Source organism: Panthera pardus, unplaced genomic scaffold (assembly GCF_024362965.1).
Source record: "Panthera pardus isolate Hobbes unplaced genomic scaffold, ASM2436296v1 HiC_scaffold_8, whole genome shotgun sequence".
Taxonomy (NCBI): Eukaryota; Metazoa; Chordata; class Mammalia; order Carnivora; family Felidae; genus Panthera; species Panthera pardus.
The window spans coordinates 120,961,011-120,975,482 of record NW_026527013.1 but is presented as its reverse complement, the minus strand read 5'-3'; the positions used below and the strand labels follow the sequence as shown (position 1 = coordinate 120,975,482).

The window sequence follows — 14,472 nt, the reverse complement described above, 5'->3', positions numbered from 1 at the left end:
AAATGTACAGAAAAATTATAAAAACGCATGACCATAAATAGCAAATTCAGGGTGAAGATCTTCTCTGGAGAATATAAGGACTAGTGGGGTCAACGGATACATGGGTACACTATTGAACTATTTTATATATTTGGTCAAATGGTAGATATTTGTGAAATGTCTGAAATATTTATGATAAAACAAAAAATAAACAACAAAAAACTGAGCTACTAGGAGAGTACTGAATTCTTTATAGTGACCAAGCCTCAGACAAAATGAATGTATGAAGGAAAGTCAAATGGACAGAAGTGAAACAAGTCCCCAGAGTTACCCCTTGTTAACTCTAGGCATTATGAAGACAAAAACATGCATTGTAAGCCAAGCCTGCCATTCAAGAAAGGCACAGGCTGTGAGTAGTTTGGGAGAGGGCAGGATTTGATTCCTATTTCACGGTATTTTCAGAATAACTAGTCAAGTTATGATTTGGTGCTAAATATCAGATCATGAGTTCCGACTTTAGCTCTCTCACACAGCTCTTCTTGCCTGTAAAAGCCTTTCACATTAAACACACAACTGAGCACCCTATTAAAGTTTTTATTCTGGGTCAATGTCTACCTGACATGGATGGAATCATCCCAGGGTGAGGGATGTGGCAATATGCTATCCCGTTTAGGGGACAGTGCAGAGCATATAACATTTAGTATAATGGTGCAGGAATGCCAGAGCAACTTTTCTGCCTTCTACTTACAAGAAGGCTTTCCAAAAGCTCATTTTGATGCATCTGCGAATGGAGGGGTTCAGCTATAGGGTGGACCATTCAACACATCTGCCTAGTGGACCTAACTCTTCCCTTAGAATGAACTCTAGAGAATGCCATAGGACATCTATGGGTTCAAGAACAGCCCTTGACACGAGACCATCCACTCTGATCATTATGACAGGAAATCCAAGTAATGGTTCAAATGCAAAAGGAGGCAGTATAAAGCCTAAGGCCTCCAGATGCTGGATACTCAGTCTAGGTCACAGAACTTCAGCAATATAATGACTATACTTACATTCTCCAGAGAGTTAATACATGTCAAGGCTTCCATTGCGTCATTTAGGATTTTATGTATATCACCCCCACCCCCATTTTCTTTCTTTCTTTTTTTTTAAAAATTTTTTTTAATGTTTATTTTTGAGAGAGAGAGAGACAGACAGAGCACAATTTGGCGGGGGGGGGGGGGGGGGGGGCACAGAGAGAGAAGGAGACAGAATCTGAAGCAGGCTCCAGGCTCTGAGCTGTCAGCACAGAGCCTGACACGGGGCTCAAACTCACAAGCTGTGAGATCATGACCTGAGCTTAAGTTGGACGTCCAACTGACTGAGCCACCCAGACGCCCCTGTATCACCCCCCATTTTTAAGACCACTGAGATCATATAAGTTTTATGAACATTTACCTCAAAACCTGTCTTAAGCAGTGTTTTCAAATTTGGGAGTACTAGTCAAGATTTATCCGTAATTTATCCCTATTATCTTGCTGTTTCTAGATTAGGAAAACTTTCCTGTCATTGGACAACTAGCTAACTATCACAAAAAGGAGGCAAAATTAACTGATTAGTGCTATGGCACTAATTTCAGCACTTTTATTTCAGTTTATTTGTTAATCATTCAGATGCAATCAAAATTCTCAAATAATCAAAATGTAGCCTAGTGACAGGTACCTTCAATGTCCTAGCTCTAGATGAGTGGGTCCCAAACTTTATCATGGATTAGAATCACCCGAAGGACTTGCTAAGTGCCCCATGTCCCTGGAGTTGCTGTCAGCAGGTGTGGGTGGGGCCTGGTAGTCTGCATTTCTACTAAGTTTGCAGGTGATGAAGATGCTCTCCTGGGACCACTTTGAGAACCACTGATCTAGACTGGAGACCTTAGGGAAGGTACTTTTCCTCTCTAGACCTCAGTTTACTCACTGTACAAAAGGAGTACTGGAAGATTAAATGAAATGTTTATCAAGAACCTGGTGCCATTCCTACACTGTGTGCTCTGTAAATAGCAGCTGTTACTACAATGATTCACATTCAATTTTAGAACTTAAAACATGGAAGCTAATTTGCTTATACAAATATAGGCATATACCCTCTCTTTTACCTATATTCCCAAATTTCAGACAAGATATCAGTTCTACTTATAAAGGTAATGCTTTCAAAATGAGAAGAGACACGGTTAGCCCAGAAGAAATTCGCATCAAGGAGCCTGTTGGCTCAAAGTAGCTAGTGTGTGAACCCTTGTTATAAAACTATTTGTTTGCTCAGAGCTTGCTGCGTCTGCATCTAGAGGGGAGAGTGGGCTGCTTAGAGGAACTTTCTCTTCATACTGAACAGCAGCAGGAAACTAGGGAATTCCTACAAGCAAAAATAGGATTTAAATCATGAAGACTTCTGAACCCATCTTGAACATCAGAAGGAAAGTCTCAAATTTACAGCCCTCTTTTCCTTCCCATTGAAAACCGTGCTGAAGGGGAAGAGAGGGAAGGAAAAACTTACTTTGGTTTTGAAGCAGCATTTCCCTTTCTAGGTTGCCCTCTCTTTGGGACGGCCCAGATTCCAAATCAAGTAAAAAGTAGGGGAGAAAAAGGGCGGATTCAGGGGTGGAGGTCGGGCAGAAAGGGGGATATCCTCGACTTCCTCCCTACCTCCAGGGGGCCAAGCTTCTCTGTTTTCACTTGTGTGTCCTGTAAGCAGTTCTCTTCCGCCTCCAGGAGGGGGCTGAAGGAGGCTAGCACTCCCCCCCCCCCCCCCCCCCCCCCCCCCACAGACAGCCACAACACAGCAACAGCATCATGTGACAGGTGGAGCCCACCAGGCACACTGCTGAATCCCACAGCTTCTGTATTTCCTGCAGTGGAGGAACCTACAAGTGTGAAATTTCCACGCTAGGAAGTTCGCATAGAGAGAAATTTCTGGTTTGGCACCAGAGCTTTGTAAAGTTTTCATTTCTGATTTGGGACAAATAAGCCCCATTTTCTGGCAGATTATCAACTTCATACGTCATGATGATGAAAATATAAACAAGAGAAGCTATTTTCTATTAAGTGTTTATTATGTGCCACTTTTCTAATCTTTTTATATGCATGAACCTGTTTAATCATTACGACAACGTTTTTAGGGACATGGTATCATCATCCCCATTTTATCGATGAGGAAACCGAGAAACAGGTTAATAAATTGCCAAAGTGGTGCTATCAAGTGGTGGGATCCAGAGAGCCCAAGATCTTAATTTTTCCAAAAGTCGTAAAGTTTGAGGATACTGATTCGGGAGCACTAATTGCTATGGTGAATATACTTTTACTACTGAAATCAGGACACACAGGGGAGAATATCGCAGACTGTCCTAGAATTCAGGGATATAGGAGAAGCCCAGAAAATGCAGGTAGCCCAGGGTTGGTGGAGAAGACCTTTTGTGGGAGAAATGAAGACTTTTGAGGCAGGGGGCCCAAAGTGATTCTGCTTCCAGATCTTTTGTGGCCTTAGCATGTATTTTAATTTCTCAGAATTTGGGGGTACCTGTAAAATGGATTGATATGAGGATTAAGTTGTCTAAATTCTTCATAAAGTGTTACAAAAAACCCAGCTTTTTTTGTTTCATGGCATATTAGCAAGTTTCTAGATAGGAAGGCCTCAGAAAATCACACGGAGGGCAGAATCCCTCAGGACTCATGGCCCAGAGGGAAGATGAACAGAAGGAAGAGCTCACGCCTGACACTGACAAAACGTTGCAGGGAATACTGGCTCCCTTTCCCAAACAGAAGCATCTAATACACTCATTTCATTATTTATAATCATGGCTACTTAGAGCTTGACCACATACTCCTCTACATCAAAATAATATAGCGCTTCAAAGTAAGATGGAATTTCAATCCCCACTCCCCACCCCTCATGCCTCAAGGCTGACGCTGGGAGAACTTCCTTTAGGCTGAGAGTGAGAGTTCAGTCACTCTCTCAGGAACACTATAAGGATGCTTCTGAGTCGTTAGTGTTTTCCAAAACTAATCTGATAGATCCACCACTTATCTACCCACCCACCCAATGTTTACTAGGCGCCTACAATATTCAGCCACTGCATTAAGATGCTAGAGACACAGGATGGCCTCCTTTGACCAAGGCCTTCATCTTAGTCTCAGGTCTATCACTACGAACACGAGGCATTTGAGGACTATAAGAAGAAGAAGAAGAAGAAGATGATGATGATGATGATGATGACGACGACGACGACGACAACTACCCATCTTTCATTTCACTCCAGAGCAAATTCCCCAAGCCCTCTCTGTTATGGTCTCCAAAACTAGCTTCTCTGGGGATATTGATTTTATAGAACTACACTGTATTTGAAGATTAGGAGGAAATCACTTCTTGAAAATATTACGCTTTCCTATTAAGAGATGGCTCTGCATTGATTCAGCTCTTCTTTAAGATATACTGATTTTTAATAAGCCAGATCTAGATTACCAGGTCACAATCTCATGGGTTCTTTTTTTTTTTTTTTTGTAACAGAGCATATAAGAAACAGACAATAATAACAATGAAATAGAAAAGAAACCAAATGAAATCTGGAAAAGCAGAAATTTCCCCTATTCCCAGTCTCCTCCTCTAGGGGTCTCCATTCCATATCCTATTCAGTGGATCAATCAAAATGTAAAGGACACTTACTCAAGGCTGTCTGGATATCCTTTTCTCCATTTTTCACTTCTGTCAAAAATCCTTTCAAAAATTTGAGACCCCTAAAACAAAAGAGAGGAAGAAATATTATTTTCAACGTCCACTATGTTGAATGAGTATAAAGAAATGGCAGATACCAGCTTCTTCAAAATCTTGGACACAGCAACAGAGGTCAAGTTACATGGCAGTCCTTTCTTCCCTGTCATTTCCCTTTAGTTTGTTCTAGACCCTTCTCATCTGATATACGTAAACAGTGGTTTCCAAAATGTAGTCCCAGGACCAGTGGCTTCAGTACCGCCTAGGAACTTGTTGCAAATGCTAGTTCTGGGCCCCCATTTCTAGGCTTAATGAGTCAGAAAGTCTGAGTTTGGACTGGAGCAATCCGCATTTTGAAGAAAGCCCTCCAGGTGACTTGGATGCTGCCAAAGTTTGTGACCCACTGACTTAAAGAGAACCAGTCAAGTCTATCACCCTTTAAGATTCCTATCTTACATATACTGTTAATATTAACAATGTTTATCATCATCAGAAGAGAAGGACAAAAAAGAGCTGGTGCTCTCTTCATCAGGCCTTCTAGAGAAGGCTACTGGGTTAGATCCCCCACTCAGAAGCAGTCTTTGCAGGGCACTTTTTTTGCTGGTAGCATCTCAACTGAGCTGGATTTCAACTGCTGCCCCATCCCAGCTGCCTCACCTCTTCAGCCACAACAGGGCTTCTGTAGCTGAGTTCCTAACCTGGGCTACGTCTGCCTCCACTTCATGCAGCACTATCTTCTGGAGGGTGGTGAACTCTTCCTTGTTGGTTATATACTTCTGATTTACTTTCTGCAGGAAAAGCAGGGAAACAATCTAAGTTAAAAATGCTAAAGTTATCAAGTAAATCAGTATAACATGGAGATGCATAAACTTGTCAAGCAGGCCTCTAAGAAATCAAAACAAATTAAGCCTCTATTACCTTTTTCCTTATGTTCTCAAGGTACTATGTTTTAGTTGAGAATTCTGTTTCTTTTATTTAAATTTTTTTTTTTTTTATTTGAGAGAGAGAAAAAGTGAGAGCAGGGGAGAGGGGTAGAGGGAGAGAGAGAAAGAATTTTTTTAAAAAAATATTTATTTTGAGAGAGAGAGAGACAGACAACAAACAGGAGACGGGCAGAGAGAGAGGGAGACAGAGAACCTCGAGCAGGTTCCACTGTCAGTGCAGAGTCTAATGTGGGGCTCGAACCCACGAACCATGAGATCGTGACCTGAGCCAAAACCAAGAGTAGGACGCTTAACCGACTGAGCACCCAGGCACCCTGAGAGAGAGAGTAAAATTAAGCAGGCTCCATGCCCAGTGCAGAGCCTGATGCGGGGCTTGATCCCATGACCTGAATTGAAATCAAGAGTCGTATGCTCAACCCACTGAGCCACCCAGGCACTCCTTTGTTTGAGAATTCTCATGAGGCTTAAGCTAGAATTAAATAGTCTCAAGGTTCTAAAAATACTGTTTCTAAAGTATTTTTTTTCTGCCTCAGAACCTTTCTCACAGCTGGCCTGTACTTTTCATCTTGAGTATAAAGTCAACAATCATGTGTTTCTGAATGTGATTTCTTGCACTACTCCCTCCAAATATATGATATGGTCTCTGTAGAGACAAGCTTGTACACTCACCTTAATATTTCCAACAAGATCCATTTTAACAGGAGCAAACACCGTAGGGCCAAGTTTGTCTAGAAGAAAAGATTGAAAACATCTTTAAAAAAGCAACGATTTCAAGTGGAAAGTATTTTTTTACAGTGACAAAATTTAGCATGTTTTTTTCCCCCCAATTTTTTTTTTTTTTTTTGCTTTTAAATCATTTTCCAAACATAAGTTTCAAAGGCTCCTAGAATACTATCATCACTTTTTTCTATTACACACCATTCCGGGGTAACTATAATAAGGTCCTAAGTAAGTGTCAAGTGAGGATAATCTTATATGTTCACAGTGCATATTGTAATCTTTACGGCTGCATTGTCCAATGTGGCAGCCACTAAATATGTGGCCACCTATCACTTGCAATGTAGCTATTCCAACTTGAAATGTACTAGAAGTATAAAATACTAGATTTCAAAGACTCAGTATCAAAAAAAGAAGGCAAAATATCTCATTAGCCATTTCTTTATATTGATTACAAGTTAAGATAATATTTTGGATACACTAAATTATATAAAATATATTAAAATTAGTTTAAAAAATCAGTTCACTTGTTTTGTTTTACTATTTTAATGTGTCTGCCAGAAAATTTAAAATCATGTATGTGGTTCGAATATTTCTGTGGGACAGGAGCAGCTAAAAAAATAATGAAGGGTAGAGGTAAAAAGCCAGAAGAGAAAAAAATAATGGAATTCTAAAAAGCATCTGATTGATCCAAGAAAAAAAAAAAGAAAGAAAGGAAGAAAGAAAAAGGGAAGAGGCAGGGACAAAGATAGGTAGCTAAAAAGCTAAAATAGGAAATAAAACAGAATAATAAAAAATTAATTGATTGCCTAGAATTTAAGAAGGGAATAAAAAGAAACAAGGAACAGATAGAACAAATAGAAAATAAACAGCAAGATGATAGAAATAGCAAGACAGTAGACTTAAATTCATCCAAACAATGTAATTCACTATTATTAACAAAAGTACAGGAGAAAAAGATACAACGTCAATAAACACTGAAGATGCATTCTATAAAATTAACTCACTCATGATTATAAAATATTATAAAATACACAAAAGTCAACTGTATCTGTATGCTGTCAATCAACAACTGGAAGATGAAATACTTTTTACAATGGCATCAAAAATCATAAAATTCTAAAATTTATTCTTAACAAAATGTATAAGGCATCTACACTAAAAACTATACAAAACATTGTGAAAATAAAGACTTAAGTAAATGGAGAGAAATAGCATGCTTCCAGATTAGAAGATTCAAAGTTGTTTAAGAAGTAAATTTCCTCCTAATTGGTTTACAGATTCAATATGACCTTAATCAAAATCCTTTCCAATCGGGGCGCCTGGGTGGTGCAGTCGGTTAAGCGTCCGACTTCAGCCAGGTCATGATCTCGCGGTCCGTGAGTTCGAGCCCCGCCTCAGGCTCTGGGCTGATGGCTCGGAGCCTGGAGCCTGTTTCCGATTCTGTGTCTCCCTCTCTCTCTGACCCTCCCCCATTCATGCTCTGTCTCTCTCTGTCCCAAAATAAATAAAAAACGTTGAAAAAAAAAAAATTAAAAAAAAAAAAAATCCTTTCCAATAGAAATTGAAAAGTTAAAATTTATATGGACATGCAAAGGACCTAGAATTGCCAAAACAATCTTGAAAAAGAATAATAAAATTGGAAAAACTTACATTATCTGATTTCAAGCTTTAATATAAAGGCACAGTAATTAAGACAATATAAGTATTAGCATAAGAAAAAATAAACAGATCACTGGAACAGAAGACAGTACAGAAACAGACCCACACCTAAAAGGTTCACTGATTTTCAACAAAGTGGCCAAAATAATATAAAAGAGAAAATAATGTTTTTTCAAGAAATGGTTTTTGAACAGCCAGATATCACAAAGGGAAAAAAAAAGACTCTCAACCCTTACCTCATACCATACAAAAACTAAGTCCAAGATGTATAAATGTAAATATAAAATCAAAACTAAAAGGTATAAAAAAACTCAAGAGAATATCTTCATGACCTTGGATGTGAACAAAGATTTTTCTTTTTTTAAAAAAAATTTTAATGTTTATTTATCTTTGAGAGAGAAAGAGAGAGAGAGCACGAGCAGGGAAGGAGCAGACAGAGGGAGACACAAAATCCGAAGCAGGCTCCAGGCTCTGAGCTGTCAGCACAGAGCCCAATGTGGGACTCAAACTCACAAACCGTGAGATCATGACCTGAACCAAAGTCAGACACTTTATCGACTGAGCCACCTAGGTGCCCCATAAACAAAGATTTCTTAAGACACCAAAAGCACTATAAAAAGAAAACAGATACATTGGATTTCATGAATGTTAGAAGCTGCTCTTTAAAGACATTAAGAAATAGGCAAGCCACAATCTGGGGGGAAATGCTCATAATACATATGTCTACAATGACATGTTTTTGAGAATATATAATGAATCCTTACAATTCAGTAGTAAGAACATTAGCCAACTTAAATTTTTTTTTTTTTAACGTTTACTTATTTTTGAGACAGAAAGAGAGCGTGAGCAGGGGAGGGGCAGAGAGAAAGGGAGACACAGAATCCAAAGCAGGCTCCAGGCTCTGAGCTTTCAGCACACAACCTGATGTGAGGCTGTAACTCACAGACCGTGAGTTCATAACCTGAGCCGAAGTCTGACACTTAACCAACTGAGCCACCCAGGAGCCCTGAACATTAACCAACTATTAAAAATGGATTAAAGATTGGAAAAGACTTTACAACGAAGGAGATAGCAAAGGCCAATAAATTATATTAGAAAATGTTCAACATCATTAGTCATCAGGGAAGTGTAGGGGTCAAGGGCAGGCCACACCAAGATGGACCACTTGGAACATGAAGATTATTTTGAGTGAAAAGCAATCAAAACCCAGCAGATCAGGAAAAATTCTTTACCTTCCCCTTGACTGCCTAAATTTACATGGGAAAGGAAAAGCCTGTTCCAGGAAGAGAGCAATTAGCAGATTCCTCTTTACTTAAGAAACTTATCTGCATAACAGCACAGCCTTGGTTTTCCAACCATCTCCTTTCACCTTCCTACTAATGATCTTCCTCTGTTTTGTATCCTGTCCCCAGACCCCTGCCCCTTTCCTTAGGTCAGGATGTCATATAAGTCTCATGTTGTCTGTCTTTGAAATTTCATGTCTGTGTGGATTTTCTGTATGTATGGCATTACATTTGATTTTCTCCTGTTATTCTGTCTCATGTCAATCTGATTCTTGGGCCAGCTAGAAGAACGTTAAGGGCATAAACTTCTTCCTCCCCAACACAAATTAAAGCCACAAGGATACCTAAACACTCACAGGAATAGCCAGAACCAAAAACTCCAATACCACCAAGTGTTTGTGAAGATGTGAAGCAACCAGAATACTCCCACATTGCTGCTTGAAGTGTATAATTGTGCATTCACTTTTTATAAAGTTAACCAGATGAACCCAATGAATCAGCAATTCTACTCCTGGGTATTTACTCAAGATATGAAAAAATATGTTCACAGACACAATATTCAGAGTGATATAATTTATAATAGCTGCAAACAAGAAACTACGCAAATGTGCATCAATAGAAGAATAAATAAACAAATTGTGGCATGTTCATTTAATAGAATACAATTCAGCAATAAAAAGGAATGAACTACTGATACATGTAACAATAAGGATGAAGACATTGTACTGAGAGAAAAAAACAGATCCACAAGAGTAGATAATGATTCCCCTTACATGAGATTTTAGGAAAGATTAGCAAAACTAATCTATGGTGACAGAAATCAATAAAATGGTCGCCGTGGGGTGCTGAAGACATTCTAGTCTTTTTTTTTTTTTTTTTTTTTTTTCAACATTTTTTTATTTATTTTTGGGACAGAGAGAGACAGAGCATGAACGGGGGAGGGGCAGAGAGAGAGGGAGACACAGAATCGGAAACAGGCTCCAGGCTCCGAGCCATCAGCCCAGAGCCTGAGGCGGGGCTCGAACTCACGGACCGCGAGATCGTGACCTGGCTGAAGTCGGACGCTTAACCGACTGCGCCACCCAGGCGCCCCGACATTCTAGTCTTGATGGGGATACGGATTACGTAGGGGTAAGTGTGTTGGTCAAAAATCACTGAATCATAACACTTAAGTTCTATGTGAGTTATATCTCAACTTCAAAAAAGATACACAAAATTTAAAAATGTGAATTAAAAAGATGCACAGCTAAATAGGTCATGAAGCAAATTTCAACATGCTAGCGATTCCTGGTTCTACTGACTCTATATAAAAAGTAAATGTAATTTGGAGTTAAATTTATACATACAATTTTTAAGCCTTTGAACAAAATGTTTTAACTGGTAAAATGTTTTTCATTATACCAATGGATTTGAAGGTCTGTTCCTCTACTACTTCCACTCTTGCTTGCTTTTGAGTATGATTTCTGGAATACAAAATTCCTATTTTTCCTTATACTACTTTGTGGTCAGCGTTTAATCACAAGCAGGAATAAAACGGAAATGTGGAATAACGCTTAAGGTCACACAGTTTTAACGTACGTTAAACGTACTGCCGGTGACATGCAGAAATAGCTAAGAAGGGTCACTTCATTGTACATACGGTTCAGGATACTTCTCCTGCAAAACAACAGCAGTGAGACAGATTCCAGAGACTAATGAATTCAAGACAAACGCAGTAACCTTACCTAATACTGGAACCACAGCATAACATGACGCCAAGAATGCTTCTGTGGGAATGCCACTGTCTTCCAGAAGTACAATGTCACTAAAGCTAATGATATAGAGTGATACAGAGGAGGAAAGATTGAAAATACAACATTAGCACTCTCTGCAATTCAGAGGTAGCCATGAAAACAGCTGCCCCTCTGTAGGGCAAGTCATTTGGCTTGATTTCAGTGATTGCTTTTCTATTATAAAATGGTGCAATCAAATCATTTTCCAAAGACAGTCTAAGAAAGCAAGCTAAAATTTGTTCAGAGTATAGTCTCAATTCAATTCCTTCTCATCCGCTGCTTCAGACAGGTAAACAGAAAAGCACACACGTGGTATAGCATCTCCTCTATTCTGGATAGTACGCCATCATCTGAAAGGAGCACCAGGATTGACTTCCAGAAGGGAAGCTGGTGTCCAACTGTCAGTGACTTTAGAAAGTACACGATACCTGGTATTCATGGTACTAAAGAAAGTCGGGATAACTTCTTGGCCTTCTTCCCAGTGGGATTCTGGAGAGCTACTTGAGGAGTCTGATCCAGGCTGTGCCAAGCTGCTGTCATGATTTCCCAGGTTGTCCTCTCCTTCTTCCTTCATGATCTCACCTTGGACTGTGAACAGGAGATACTTATTATTTATTATAAAATTTAACACACATTCAGTGGTGAATATTTCTAAAACACGGAGCAATATACAGAAATAAAAATCAGTGAAATACTACACAGACACACAACACACATGCATGAATTTGGGTTTAAATACATGTAGATTTGTAAACTGCTTTCACTCAACAGTTTATCATGAATATTTTCATTATCATTCAATACTTTTTAAAATACCATTTTAATGACCATATAATATTGCATCAAGCTCACGTGGAGGGCACTTACGTGGTTTTTAAAATTTCAGTGTTTATAAATACTGTCGATCCTCACTATCAGTGTATTCTGTATTTGCAAATTTGTATTCTTGACAAAGTTTATCTGTGATCCTAAAACCAATGCTTGTGGCACTTTTGCAGTCATTTGTAGACATGTGTACAGTGGTGAAACATTTGAGTTGCCTGATATACACGTTCCCAGCTGAGGTCAACCAAGGTGACAAACTGCCTTCTTGCTTCAGTTCTCACACCATACGCGTGTGTTTATACAGGGTCACGCTTTGTGCGTTCTGTTACTGATTTTGCTGTTAGCAAGTGCCACCAAATGCAGTGCTGTCTCGTGCTCTGAAGTGTAAGAAGGCTGTGACGGGCCTTATGGAGAAAATACATGTGTCAGGTGAGCTCCATTCAGGCACGAATGAAGCACTGCCATTATAGTACTGCTGACCATGGGTTCAATGTTAATGAATTAACAATACATACTCAGTAAGATGTCTTTAACCAGAAACACACATAAAACAAGGTTATACACACTGATCAGTCGACGACCAAAATGTGAATAGGGGTTTGCAGAACCTAACTTTGTATTTCCCCTAAGAGCAATGGTTCAGTATTTACTAACTCAGTGTCTGCAGTGACTTTATAACTACCATGAATAATGAAAATCACTGTAATGTCATAAAGAACATCCCCGTCCACAGACATTTGTCCTTAAACTTGACTATCCCTAAAGACAAATTCCTAGAAGTAAAATTATTGGGTCAAATAAATTACAGTACTGTTTCCACAGAAACTCCCCTGTCTTTATTATTTACTCAAGGGATAAGACATCAGCACTGTGTGGATTGCTTGCCTCAGATTATTAGCTATGAAAACCCTCCTTCTTTGTCCCCAGCTCATCTGGAAAAAAACAGGGTCTTTGTTATTTCAGGGGAGATGAGCAAGAAACTTATTTAAAATTTTATTTTCAAAATAATTATTAAACACTTACAACACAATTAAAAGCTCTAATACAGTTGTCTGGGACTGATCTGAAGTTGGTTTTAGTGGTTAGAGCCAAGGGAATTAGCAAATTTGAAAGGGTGGCATCACTACAAGCTCTGACCTGACGTGTAGGACTCTGGCTCGAGGGACACAGAGAAGGCTGGGTGAAAACCTGCTGGTGGTTGGTGAATGGTGATATCCGCAGGCCTTACCAGAAACCAGGAGGACAGCAACCTGAACTGCCATAACTTTATACTCTGTTAAGTCTGACATCATAGTTTAAGTTCAAAGGATCTTGAGACTTAGAGTAGAGGGCCAGTGAAATCCTCATATTCTCTAAAAAGTCAGCACAGACAGCTGCTGCCCACTGCTGCTCGCTGCAGCCCACGAACATCACAGAACAGTGAATAGGTAAATTCTCTTCATTCTGCCTTCTCAACACTGGGTCAGATGGGCTGGCACAACGCTGGAGTGACCTATGTTATCCAGCTAATGTCTGCCTTAGGCACTCCTAGCACATTGTCTTGAGGCCAATGCCTCAAGTGTCACATCATGGATAAAGAATCAAACTCCCAAGATCCTACTGTTCAATGGTTTGCTTCAGACTTTACTTTCATTTTTACCTGTTATATTATCGTCTGTATTTTCTTCACTTGATATGCTGCAATCTATCTCTGCAGGTTTCAAATATAAGCTCTTATTTTTCATTAGGATTTCTTCATCATCATTGATTTCCATATGTAAAGATCCATTTTCACAATTGTTTAACTCCATTTGCCTGAAATTTTTTATAAGGAAAAAGAGGCAAAAAGTCCAATTATTTGGTCTTAAATAGACTGCACAGGTAGATCTTGAAAGAGAGGAAGGGTTCACAAGCACCAACTACTTTTAACAGTGATTAGAAACCACTATTGTTGGGGTGCCCAGGTGGCTCAGTCGGTTAAGCATCCGACTTCGGCTCAGGTCATGATCTCGAGGTCCGTGAGTTCGAGCCCCGCGTCAGGCTTTGTGCTGACAGCTCAGAGCCTGGAGCCTGTTTCAGACTCTGTGTCTCCCTCTCTCTCTGCCCTCCCCTGTTCATGCTGTCTCTCCCTGTCTCAAAAATAAAATAAACGTTAAAAAAAAAAAAAAAAGAAAGAAACCACTGTTGTTAAATCGGCCAAATGTCTCAGCCTCCTGCCTCCAAGGCAGGTATGTGCCTGTGACGGAAGCAGGCCTGTCTGCCAACTGGAGGTCTGAAATCAAAGAGCCGTTCCTGGCTTTTCATGGACCCTCAGTGGATTCAAACTTCCTGCTCCCCACCAGCAACAGGAAACAGTCATTGACAGCTCTTTGGTTTTCAATCAGTTTTCTACATGGACACATTTAACAGTTTTCTAGCTTTTCTCAGCTTCTTCCTGGGAAGTTGTTTCTCTCTCTTCAGCTCTCAGAATCACTGGCCACTCCTACCTGTTTGCCTACCAGCTAACTGTCCAGAAGCTACATGCTGTGGTCAGGGGAGAATACTCCCTAAAAAGTTACGTGTGACAGAAAAGAAGCA

At 39.7% G+C, this 14,472-nt stretch overlaps 1 protein-coding gene across 5 annotated transcripts in view; it reads right to left on the bottom strand.

Annotated features, from left to right (window-relative positions):
- Window positions 1-14,472, bottom strand: part of PLEKHA8 (pleckstrin homology domain containing A8) — a 93,120-nt gene that overhangs the window by 46,485 nt on the left and 32,163 nt on the right. For 3 of the 5 annotated variants that reach the window (XM_019443708.2, XM_019443703.2, XM_019443706.2), the window contains exons 7-12: window positions 13,556-13,710; window positions 11,520-11,679; window positions 11,044-11,129; window positions 6,327-6,385; window positions 5,371-5,501; window positions 4,669-4,739 (exon numbers count right to left, since the gene is read on the bottom strand). In XM_019443708.2, coding sequence (XP_019299253.2) covers window positions 4,669-4,739; window positions 5,371-5,501; window positions 6,327-6,385; window positions 11,044-11,129; window positions 11,520-11,679; window positions 13,556-13,710 — 662 coding nt within the window. The remainder of the gene's footprint in view (window positions 1-4,668; window positions 4,740-5,370; window positions 5,502-6,326; window positions 6,386-11,043; window positions 11,130-11,519; window positions 11,680-13,555; window positions 13,711-14,472) is intronic. The other 2 variants (XR_002078455.2, XR_002078456.2) reach the window with 1 other exon arrangement.